Source organism: Colobus angolensis, unplaced genomic scaffold (assembly GCF_000951035.1).
Source record: "Colobus angolensis palliatus isolate OR3802 unplaced genomic scaffold, Cang.pa_1.0 Scaffold170, whole genome shotgun sequence".
NCBI lineage: Eukaryota > Metazoa > Chordata > Mammalia > Primates > Cercopithecidae > Colobus > Colobus angolensis.
The window spans coordinates 2,846,066-2,858,085 of NW_012114822.1; the positions used below are offsets into that span (position 1 = coordinate 2,846,066).

General features: G+C 51.8%; 1 protein-coding gene across 3 annotated transcripts in view; it reads left to right on the forward strand.

Annotated features, from left to right (window-relative positions):
* ACOT7 (acyl-CoA thioesterase 7) overlaps positions 1 to 12,020 on the forward strand; it is a 135,067-nt gene that overhangs the window by 68,905 nt on the left and 54,142 nt on the right. For all 3 annotated transcript variants that reach the window (XM_011938277.1, XM_011938278.1, XM_011938279.1), the window contains exons 5-6: positions 74 to 188; positions 9,143 to 9,229. In XM_011938277.1, coding sequence (XP_011793667.1) covers positions 74 to 188; positions 9,143 to 9,229 — 202 coding nt within the window. The remainder of the gene's footprint in view (positions 1 to 73; positions 189 to 9,142; positions 9,230 to 12,020) is intronic.

Here is a 12,020-nt window from a genome sequence, read left to right on the forward strand (position 1 = left end):
GGGGTCGTGGCTGCCTGGAGAGGGGAGGAGGCCGTGTCCCGCCTGGGCCTGACCTGTCTGTGGTTTCCCGCAGTATTCCCGGCAGGAGCAGGAGGAGGAGGGCCGGAAGCGGTATGAAGCCCAGAAGCTGGAGCGCATGGAGACCAAGTGGAGGAACGGGGACATCGTCCAGCCAGTCCTCAACCCAGGTAAGAGCCACAGACACCAGCAACAGGTGCCGCTCCTCACTGGGGATGCATAGGAGGCAGGAGCTGGCTGGGCCTACGTGAGCCTCCTGCTTGCGGTTCCCCCAGCACTGAGCATGCTCTCCTGGAACCAGTTTCTCTGGGGTCTCCAGGGAGGGCTGTCCCCCAGCCCTGCCCTGAGCCATGTGGACTCCTCCAGTCACACAGCTGGAAGGCGACCTGAGCAACTCAGCCAGTCCCAGGAGGGCACTGTGCGTGGGGCCTCCATTGCCAGGCAGGCGGCACCTGTTCGTGAGGAATTTGTTTTTGTTGTATCTTTTCCTTGTGTTCGCTCAGTGGCTTGTTCTTTTTTTTGAGCTGGAGTCTCGCTGTGTCACACAAGCTGGAGTGCAGTGGCACAATCTTGGCTCATTGCAGCCTCCGCCTCCTGGGTTCAAGCGATTCTCCTGACTCAGCCTCCCAAGTAGCTGGTATTACAATTACAGGCATATGCCACTGTGCCCGACTAATTTTTGTATTTTTAGTAGAGATGGGGTTTCACCAAGTTGACCAGGCTGGTCCCTAACTCCTGATCTCAAGTGATGAGCCTGCCTTGGCCTCCCAAAGTGCTGGGATGACAGGTGTGAACCACCACACCTGGCCAAGTGGCTTGTTCTTGATGGGATTTCCAACTCATCCAAAAAAGAAAAAAATGGCAGCAGCTGTTCAAGCACCACTTCTTTCCAGCCCCACTGTTCAGACATTGATTGGAAGAGTGGCTGTGCCAGGCAGGCCCTCGGGTCTGTAGCAGGCCCAGCTTCCCTGTGGTGTTGGTCCCTTCTGCCGTCCATCCTCTTGCTCTCATGTCACGGCGCTCTGGCTTTAACAAAATGTTCATCCAAAATCTAAACGAAGGCACGATGAGATGTTTTGCCTCAAGCAAGGACTTTCTACCCAGAGAAATCCCCGAGTTCCTAGAAACAATTCAGGGCAGGGGCCTAGGGGAGCGTCTGTCCCCCTAGGAACAGGGTGAGCCCTGGGGGGCAGGCAACGCGCATTACTCCTCTCCCTACTGCACACATGGCAGTCACGTTCTAATAGTGGCAGGAGAATTCCCTGTAGGATGCGCTGTGTGCTTCTCTGCCTCCCTGCAGTGGCCTGGGCTCGTGGCACATTCGTGCTCTGTGCTGGGTTCCACAGCCGTCCTCACACGGGACTGCAGCCTGGGGAGGGTTTGCTGCCCCCACCATGCCTTGAGAGACCCTGGTCATGGTGGGTGTTTCAGCTTCTGACTCAGCTTTCTCTATTTTGCCTCCACCCTCAACAGCGGTGGAGGACCTGCCTCAAGTAATCCCTTTTCCCCTTGTATATACCTGTGATGTGGGCTCCACTCTGGGATCCACCTGCTCCTATCCCTGCCAAGAGGCGCCCTGGCACCTGCTAACCCAGACTCGGGGCATTGTTATGGCCGCTCACCTCCCTTGCTTTAGTCCACATAAGCACCAAGGGGGACTGATGAGAATCCAGTGTGGGCGCACAGATTAGAGCATAGCTTTCCGGGCTTGGCTGCTGGCGCGCAGCAGGCGTGTGCTTGTTTTCTGGGTGGGTCAACTTGAGGCTTGAACAGCAGTTTGTGTGTCTTTAGTCTCACATTTGTGTCTGTGATCCAGTCTGTGCTCCAGCCTCAACTTGCCAAAAGCGGACTGGTTGTCACCTTAGGCCAGTGGGACTGGGTAGGTCGGTTTCTTTCCTGTTGGGGAAACCGCTGTAGGTTTCTTCTGTTTTCATGTCTGCTTTTTAACAAACACAGAAAAGAAAAGAAAAAAGAAAAGAAAAGAAAAGAAGGAGGGGAAAGGAAGGTGAAAGGAAGAGAGAAAGAAAGAAAAAAATTAATCCATCGGTATTAATAGAAGGAATGGTGCTGCTTTGATGAAATCCCAGTGAAGATATATCTTTTTTTTTTTTTTTGAGACGGAATCTTGCTCTGTCGCCCAAGCTGGAGTGCAGTGGTGCGATCTCAGCTCATGGCAAGCTCCGCCTCCCAGGTTCACACCATTCTCCTGCCTCAGCCTCCCGAGTAGCTGGGACTACAGGCGTCCACCACCACGCCCGGCTAATTTTTTGTATTTTTAGTAGAGACGGGTTTTCACCATGTTAACCAGGATGGTCTCGATCTCCCGACCTTGTGATCCACCCGCCTCGGCCTCCTAAAGTGCTGGGATTACAGGTGTGAACCACCGCGCCCAGCCGAGATATCTTTTAAAAATAAAATTTAAATAGACAGTGAGTTTATTAACACAGCAATACACCAGACAGGCCTGGAGGCACGTGCTGGGGCAGACAGTGCCCAGGCTGTGCTTTTGGGAGGGCAGCCCAGCAGTCAGGTCAGACACAGGCCCCAAGGAATGTGATGGGATGGAAGCAAGGGGAGGTGTCTTAGGAAAGGCACCAACACAGCGCCCAGGCCCAGAAGATATGTCCACATTCAAATCCCTAGAGCCTGTGAATGGGACCTTATATGGAAAATGGGTCTTTGCAGATATGGTTAAATTAAGGATCTTGAGATGAGATCATCTGGGTTACGCAGGTGGGCCCCAGATCCAGTGATCAGGGCCCTTGTAAGAGACAAGAAGAGGCTATGTCCTGCCTAACACAAAGGGGTCGTGGAGGAAAGGGTTGGGTGGAACATGGGGGCTGCCTGGGCCTACCTTTTCATGAGTGGTTTCTGGAGAGAGCTTGGGGTGGGTGCCACACCCTAGGGGGAGTGGGTAGCGCTGCTGGGATCACTGTGGCTTTGAGAAGCCCAGCCTTTAACTGACCCTCAGGGACACTAAAATTACTTGAGGTTTTCAATCAGTTTAAATTCCTTTACTTGTGGGATTCTCTTCTGTTCGCTGGCCTCCAATTGACTGTAAATCTACACGCGATATTTTTCAGAATGTGTTGTTCACTATCACAATGGGCCTCCTAAATCTCAAGATTTCCTGATTTGTATGTGCGTTTATTTTTACTTTTTTGTTTTATAAAAATGCATCTTTCTCAGATGATTGGATTAGAGATAGTTTTTAAACGTTTCATAGGAAGTCCCGTGTCCCTTCTTTCTTGAGCATTTCTGAATATCTGCATCTTTGACTCCAGTTTCCTAGTAGAGCCAGCATCTCCATGGCAGGGCTTCCCTGTGCCCTCGGGAGCCCAGGGATGGGCTCATCTGAGACCAGCCTGGTCTCCTGTATGGTGGCTTAGCCTGAGTTGGGTTTGGCAGGGGTGTCCGGGTCAATGGGGAGCAGCAGCTCGGGGAGAAGAGTGTGCGTATGTGCTTGGCACTGGGGTCTTTCTAACAGGTGTGACACATGCTGTCCCATCCTGTGGAAGGACCCTCCCTTTCTGCCCTGGAGAGGCCGTCTTGGCCTTTGACTTGCCTCTTCCCAGCCCCCGTCCATCCCACATCCCAGACCTCATCCTAGAGCCAGAGTGCAGACTGTTACCTAGCAACCTCCACAGGGGCAGCCTCGTCTTTCAGGTATCTCAGAGTCTGAGAGTTCCTTAAAAACCCTTTGTCCAATATATACACCTATAATTTGTCCATATAAATTTTTTTTTTTTTTTTTTTTTGAGACAGAGTCTCACTCTGTTGACCAGGCTGGAGTGCAATGGTGCAATCTCGGCTCACTGCAACCTCCACCTCCCGGGTTCAAGCGATTCTGGTGCCTCAGCCTCCCGAGTAGCTGAGATTACGAGCATGTGCCGCCACACCCAGCTAATTTTTGTATTTTTTGTAGAGAAAGGGTTTTGCCATCATGGCCAAGCTGGTCTCAAACTCCTGGCCTCAGGCGATCCGCCTGCCTCAGCCTCCCAGAGTGTTGGGATTACAGGCGTGAGCCACCATGCCCGTCCAGAAGTCAGACCTTTCTCAACACTGCTTTTTCTCACCGGATAAAGATAAAACCCACACAGGATTTCCTGGGCAGACACCCGTGTAAACTAGCCTGGCGTGCATACCTACCCTCTGCCCCCAGGGCCTTCTGGTCAGGGCCAAGACCTCATCTGTTTCCTGCCCAGGACAGCTGGCACTCAGAAAGGGTAGCTCATTCCTACCTAACAAGCCCCAGGCTGTTGAACACGCCAGCCCACTGGGCCACGAAATGACTGGGACTCATTTCAGGTGAAGACAGGTCCTTTCTAGGTCTGGCCTTAGGCAAGTAGTATTTCTCAGCAGCCAAAAAAGCTGGTGGGATGAAGGGTGGTCCTGACCCAGAAGTTGATACCTAGAGTCTCATAAGTGTCCAGTGTCATTTCTTTTCTTTTCCTTCTCTTCTCTTCTCTTTTCTTTTGAGACAGAGTTTGGCTCTTGTTGCCCAGGTTGGAGTGGAATGGCACAATCTCAACTCACTGCAAACTTCACCTCCCTGGTTCAAGTGATTCTCCTGCCTCAGCCTCCCAAGTAGCTGAGATTACAGGCACCTGCCACCACGCCTGGCTAATTTCTGTATTTTTAGTAGAGAGGGGTTTCGCCATGTTGGCCAGGCTGGTCTCAAACTCCTGACCTCAGGTTATCCACCCACCTCAGCCTCCCAAAGTGCTGGGATTATAGGCATGAGTCACTGCACCCAGCCCCAGTGTCATTTCCAAGGTTTTGATGTGCCTGTGGGTCATGGTTGCTAAATTGTGTCACCACAAATCGTATGTTGAGGTCCTGACCCTGAGTGCCTCAGAATGTCACTGAATGTAAAGAAAGGGTCTTTAAAGAAGTAATTAAGTTAAAATAAGGTCATTAGGATAGGCTGGTGTCTTTACAAGAAGAGGAGGTTAGGACAGACTCACACAGAGGAACAACCCTGTGAGGACACGGGGGAAGGCGGCATCTACAAGCCCAGCAGAGAGGCCTCAGGAAGAGCCAGCCTGCTGATACCTTGACCTGGGACTTGCAGCCTCCAGGGCTGAGACGAACTTCTGCTGTTTAAGGCCCCAGCGTTTGGTGGGCAGTCTTTTACAGCAGCGCCAGCACAAGGTACTCCACACACAGAATTTCAAACTGGCTCCCCTGCCTTCTCTCCTGGTCACCATTAGCTGCCATGTGGGTTTCCTCATTCCTGCCCTGGACTTGCCCTCATGCCAGGGTGTGTGGGAGAAGTGGCCTGTCATGGAGTCAGAAGCAGAGTAGAGGAACCCCTCCCAAGAAGCCACATTCTGGGGACCTCCCCACCCGGCCCACCCTCCTGAATATGTGTCAAGAGGTCCTTGCAACTGGGCCCCTCCGGGAGCTGGCGTGCAGGGGCGCCATCTCAAAGCCAGCCAACAGACTCCTCCAAGCACCCAGGCTTCTGGGAAGGAGGCCCTGGGGGCCCTGACGTCCCTGCATCTCAGCCAGTTCCCACCACCTGTGGCTTGGCCCAAGGGAGGGGATGCCTGTTCTCCCACCTGCCGCTTCAGCGTGGACCTGCCAGGATCTAGGGGTGTCCAGAATCAGCCTGCAATTGCCGAGGGCACCTTGGGCCTCAGGGCAATTTAGCACACCCTGAAACCCGTGATACCACGAGGCTCTGAGAAGAGGCCAGAAATGGGCGGCATGAAAGGACTGGAAAAGCCTATTGTTTATTGACCTGGGAACAGAAGGAGACTGAAATCAAAAGCCCATTAAGACTCAGCCTTGGCCAGGTGCAGTGGCTCATGCCTGTAACCCCAGCACTTTGGGAGGCCGAGGTGGGCGCATCACGAGGTCAGGAGATTAAGACCAAGGTGAAAACCCGTCTCTACTAAAAATACGAATAATTAACCGGGCACACTGGTGAGTGCCTGTAGTCCCAGCTACTCAGGAGGCTGAGGCAGGAGAATGGCATGAACCCGGGAGGCGGAGCTTGCAGTAAGCCGAGATTGCGCCACTGCACTCCAGCCTGGGCAACAGAGCGAGACTCCGTCTCAGAAAAAAAAAAAAAAAAAAGACTCAGCCTTGTGTCGAAAATCAGATTAAAGTGTGGTTTACCCACCAACGTTTTGTCTTGAGAGAGAGAGAAAGGCAGTGGAGTGGGATGGAAAAGTAACAAAATATACCAGGTTTGAGCATGACACTTGGAAAGAATGTTGGGTGTGGTTCCTGTCGCATGGAACTGGCTAGAGACAGACAGATCAGATGCCTACTAAGTTTACGAGGAAACTGAATTTGCCAGTCAAAAAGCTTTTGACTGTTCAAACTTTAAAGTAATCTCCCCAAACCTAGATGAGCAGGAGGTAGGCCGTGGGCCCTATTTCCCAGTGCCTGCTTGAATGAGGCCATGGTGGATAACGAACAGGGAAGAACCTTCCAGGAGGCTGAACCAAGGACCATGTAGTTCCTCCGCAAGAGTGGAATCAGGGTCTAACCAAAGACCCTTCTCCATGGCCATAGCTCAGACCCTAGTGGGAGTCATCTCTGCTTGGGCCAGGGGCTCCTGGGTAGCTCCTGTGTTCTTTTCTTTGCTGAATGAGTGTGCTCTCCTGCTGCTGTATAAAGGGTGCAGGTGCAGGTAACTCATCTTCTTAGTTCATTGGCTGCAGGAACATGAAAAATTGCATCTAAACACGATGGAGAAGACTGCATACATGTGACCAGCCGCTGCGCTCTGAGGTGAGCTCAGAGGCTGGATCGGGTTTCAGGGGGTCGTCCTTAAGGGTGAGGTGCTCTACGTGTGCAAAGAATACAGCAGGGATCTGGTGACTGGAGGGGTAGAACCAAACAGAGATGACCAAGCCTGTCTCCACACACAGCAGGGCCACGTGGCCCTGCCTCCTCTGCAGCGGGTGTGACAATACCACTCATGTCTAGCGTGTGAGCAGAGTGAAATGCTGCTTCCAGGCCTGACCCATGGAAACCGCAGGTGTGTGAGCCTCCCCCCACTCTGTCCGCTTCCAAGGTAACCTTCAAAGCTACCCATTAAGGGTAATGGAGCTACCGGACCAGAGGGGCCTGAATCCCCACATCTTCACCGTTTGGATGAAATCTACCCCGCTAGGAAAGCCTGATTTGGACTTTACCTAAGCAAGAAATCAGCCTCACTGTGCGACCCACTAGGGTTTGAGGGTTTATCTGCTGCAGCAGTGACTATGATCTTGACTGACACAGTGCCTCATCTGTGAACCTGCAGTTTCAAAATGATACGAGGAGCCGGAACCAGTGCCCAGGACAGCAGTGGGCGAGGTTTACATAGCCGTAAACACAAAACTCTCCTTTTCGGATCCCGTCCTGTGTGACAAGCCATTTACGGCCCTTCGTGTGTGTTAGGTGTTTACGTCATCTTCACAACCCGATAGTTTCACTTTCCCCATCTCTGGTTCCAGCTGAGGAAATTGAGGCACAGGGAGGTTAAGTTCCCACGAAAGCAGCAGAACTGGGATTGAAACCCAGGCAGTCCAACTCCAGAACCTCCCTTCCTCCCCCATCCTCTCTTGCTTCCCCCATGCCCTCAGCCCCCAAACTACTGCTTACGGGAGCAGGACTATGGGCCTGGCCAGAGGGCCAGCGACATCGAGTGGAAGGAGCTTCAGACCCAGGGCCGAGCCCCTGGCCTGGCCATGTTTACCAGCCCTTGCACCCTTGTGGATGGCTCAGGGCAGATCTTCCTGGGGCTTGGCCAGAGCACTTCCTGACCCCAGAAGGGTGGATCCCAACCCAGAAGCCAGGGGCTAGGTGACCTGCCAAGACCCCATCTGCACTGGAAGGGCTGCACCAGGCTTGGAAGTGAACACTGTTTTCAGCCCAAGGGCCAGGGATGAGGCAGGCATTCGAACTTGTCCGAGGCAGGGCTAATTTTGTCATAAACCCTAAAAATGGACAGCCATATGGCCACACATAGTCCCTCCACGGTCAGAGCTGGACAGCTGACAGCTATGAATCCCAAGAGCTCACGATAATTCCATTTTCTCTTGTTAGACAGAGAAAACAATAAAGATAACTGGCTTTTTAAAAAATTATATATTGGGCTGGGCGCAGTGGCTCACGTCTGTAATCCTAACACTTTGGGAGGCTGAGGCGGGCGGATCACTTGAGGTCAGGAGTTCGAGACCAGCCTGGCCAACATGGTGAAACCCTGTCTCTGCTAAAAATACAAAAACTAGCTGGGCGTGGTGGCGGGTGCCTGTAATCCCGGCTACTCGGGAAGCTGAGGCAGGAGAATTGTTTGGACCCAGGAGACGGAGGCTTCAGTGAGCCGAGATTGTGCCACTGCACTTCAGCCTAGTCGATAGAGCAAGGCTTTGTCTCAAGAAAAAAGAAAGGTCTATCTTCTAGAGCCTGGACGTTCTATTTCATCTGCTTTTTTTCATAAGTGCAGCTTCTTTTTTTTTTTTTTTTTGAGACAGAGTCTGGCTCTGTTGCCCAGGCTGGAGTGCAGTGGCCGGATCTCAGCTCACTGCAAGCTCCACCTCCCGGGTTCACGCCATCAATTGCAGCTTCTTAAAGATATTTCAGGAGCAGTGCAGTGTTGGATGACTGAAGCTCCTCCAAGGTATTTGGGGCTTTTGCAAGAGTGAGGTGATAGAGTAGTGAATGGGGTTGGGGGCTGGCCGGAGGGAAGAGCTTGTACCCTGGGGAGCTGTATGTTCTCAGGCTGGTGGAGTAAATTACAGCAACACTGTGGCACTTCTTGTAGGAAATGCAAGTCAGATGGTTAACTAGAGCCCAGTAGAGGGTCACATGGAGCCCTGGGACTCACAGCTTTGAGGTGTTTCGTGGCTACCCCTGGACCGGGCCTTGCAGGGCGCTGATGGCCCCAGAGAGTCTCGTCATGGCCCACTAACAGAATGGGTCATGAATCCTTGAAAACCTCTCCTTTACCAACTGTAGCCTGTTTGGAGACCATGGTTTTCCTTAAGGGAAATCATAGCTGAACTGCCTTTGGACGCCTTCGCTGACTATGCAGACCTCAGGGTGGTTTCGGCATTGTCAGACCATTCAGCTGTGGGAATCAGTCTACCCCACAACTAATCTCTTTCCTTTGCAATTCCAGAGCCGAACACTGTCAGCTACAGCCAGTCCAGCTTGATCCACCTGGTGGGGCCTTCAGACTGCACCCTGCACGGCTTTGTGCACGGAGGTAAGAAGGAAGTGCCCTGGTCACTCCATTCCTGTCCCTTGGCTCGTGGTTGCTCCTCTGGGAGCCATGCTGCTGTCTGATACCGTTGAGGCTCTTGTGTTTGGTGAAGTATAAATTTAAATTTTCAAGAAGTTGCACAATAGTCCAGGCACAAGTGGCACATGGCTGTAATCCCAGCACTTTGGGAGATGGAGGCAGGAGGATTGCCTGAGTTTAGGAGTTCAAGACCAGCCTGGGCAACATAGGGAGACCCCTGTCTCTACAAAAAAATAAATAATAAGCCAGGTGGTGGTCTGCGCCTATGATCCCAGCTACTGGGAGGCTGAGGTGGGAGGATCGCTTGAGCCCAGCAGGTCGAAGTTGCCGTGAGCCGTGATCGTGCCACCACACTTCAGCCTGGGCAACAGAACGAGACCCTATCTCAAAAAAAAAAGGTTGAATGATAAATCACAGAAATATGCTGGCGGGCGGGGTGCAGTAGCTCACGCCTGTAATCCCAGCACTTTGGGAGATCGAGGTGGATGGATCACCTGAGGTCAGGAGTTCGAGGCCAGCCTGGCCAACATGGCAAAACCCCATCTCTACTAGAAATACAAAAATTAGCCAGGCGTGGTGGTGTGTGCCTGTAGTCCCAGCTACTCAGGAGGCTGAGGCAGGAGAATCACCTGAACCTGGGAGGTGGAGGTTGCAGTGAGCCGAGATCACACCACTGCACTCCACCCTGAGCGACAGAGTGAGACGCCGTCTCAAAAAAAAAAAAGAAAGAAAGATGCTGGTGCCTGTTTTTCAAATTGGTGATAACAGTTAAATGGATGACTGCGTCCCTGGGGAGGGTCACATGCAGCCCCGGGATCTTCTGGTTGTGAGATGTTTGATGCCTGCTGAGGGTCAGGTCAGGGCCTTGCCAGGGCACTGATGTCCCCAGAGACTAGCATTGTGACTCACTGGCAGTGACTCGTTAATAATGTATTTCCTCTAATGTTTGCATTTATTTTTTCCCAGTAAGTGCAGGTCTCTTCTCAAGCAACACAGGCCTTAAAGTTCCTCGCTCAGCTTCCCAGAGTTTGGGAAACATAGCTGGAACACAAGAGGATTTAGCTCTAGGTTCACAGACGGACACTTTTTACTTTAATAATGTGTAGTTATTTTTCATGATTTAAAGAAAATGTTGATGGCATATCAAACCCATAATTTCATGGCTACTGTAATTTTGAAGAAGACCAAAGTGAGCTTTTAAAAACAAGTCGGTTGAAGAAAAGCATCAAGGAGATAAGATCCTAGTGAAGTGGTATCAGTGAGAGCAGAAGTTGTGAAGGTGCTGTGTGGTTAGTGAAGGTTGGGCGCAGCTGTTCTGGTTGTACTGCGCTGTTCATCTGTCCCGAGGCACAACAGGCACTTTTGCACAATGCTGTCATTTCTTTTTTTTTGTTTTTTTGGAGACGGAGTCTCGCTCTGTCGCCCAGGCTGGAGGGCAGTGGTGCAATCTCGGCTCACTGCAAGCTCCACCTCCTGGGTTCACGCCATTCTCCTGCCTCAGCCTCCCGGGTAGCTGGGACTACAGGTGGCCGCCACCATGCCTGGCTAATTTTTTGTATTTTTGGTAGAGACAGGGTTTCACCGTGTTAGCCAGGAGGGTCTTGATCTCCTGACTTTGTGATCCACCCACCTCAGCCTCCCAAAGTGCTGGGATTACAGGCATGAGCCACCACGCCCCGCCAATGCTGTCATTTCTAATTGCCTGGAACACCAAGTTCCCCTTTCTTCTCCACTCAGATAACTCCTATTTATCCTTCAAAACCCAGCTCAAATGGCACCACTCTGTGCTGGGTTACATTGATATTTCTACCAGGGACACCTCAGGAGCAGGGACTGGATCGTATTATTTGTGTTGGCTCCAGCACCCACAGAGAGTCAATGGGGTACCTTGCAGATACTTATTCCATGAATGAGAGGCACCAATCGCTTTCAGTTTGGGGCAGTGGGTCCTGGGCCTATGTGATGCAGTCTTGCTCTGTTGCCCAGGCTAGAGTTCAGTGACATGATCTGATCTTGTCTCACTTTATCCTGTGCCTCCCGGGTTCAAGAGATTCTCCCGCCTCAGCTTCCCGAGTAGCTGGGATTACAGGCGCATGCCACCACACTCGGCTAATTTTTGCAGTTTAAGCAGAGACAGGGTTTTACTATGTTGGCCAGGCTGGTCTCAAACTACTGACCTCAAGTGATCCACCCACCTCAGCCTCCCAAAGTGCTGGGATCACAGGCGGGAGCCGCCGCGTCCAGCCCTGATGTCAGATAATGTTTCCAAAGTTTTTTTCTTTTTTAAACTCATCCCCTTTTGTGTTTCTTTTTCCTATTTCATGATTGTTTTCCTCTTTCCACTCAGCAGTGGCTGCACTGCTCTTAAATCTGATTAACCATGGTCTTACCAAGGGAAGCGCCGCTGTATAACAAGCACTTCCAGGCCTATGAGCATTGTAGAACAGCTGTCGCCTCAGAGGCATTTCCTGTTTCCCCTCCTTACTGCCCCCATGTCTCTGTCCTCCCTCGAATTCCAGGGTGGGCAGCAGCTCCCTCTTCTGAGCCTGGCCGTCCCAGGTCCAGACTTCTGCCACTTCCGAGTATTGTGCTTGAGCCTCACACAGCTCCATTCTGCCTGGAATTTGTGAAAGGTCTGTGCCACCAGTTTTGTTTATTTTGTCGACACCTTAGACGTTCTTCACTAAATGGGGCATTTCCGTCGTCACTGTCTACTTGGTGAAAAGTCCATACCCTTAAGCCCAGTCTTTCTTTA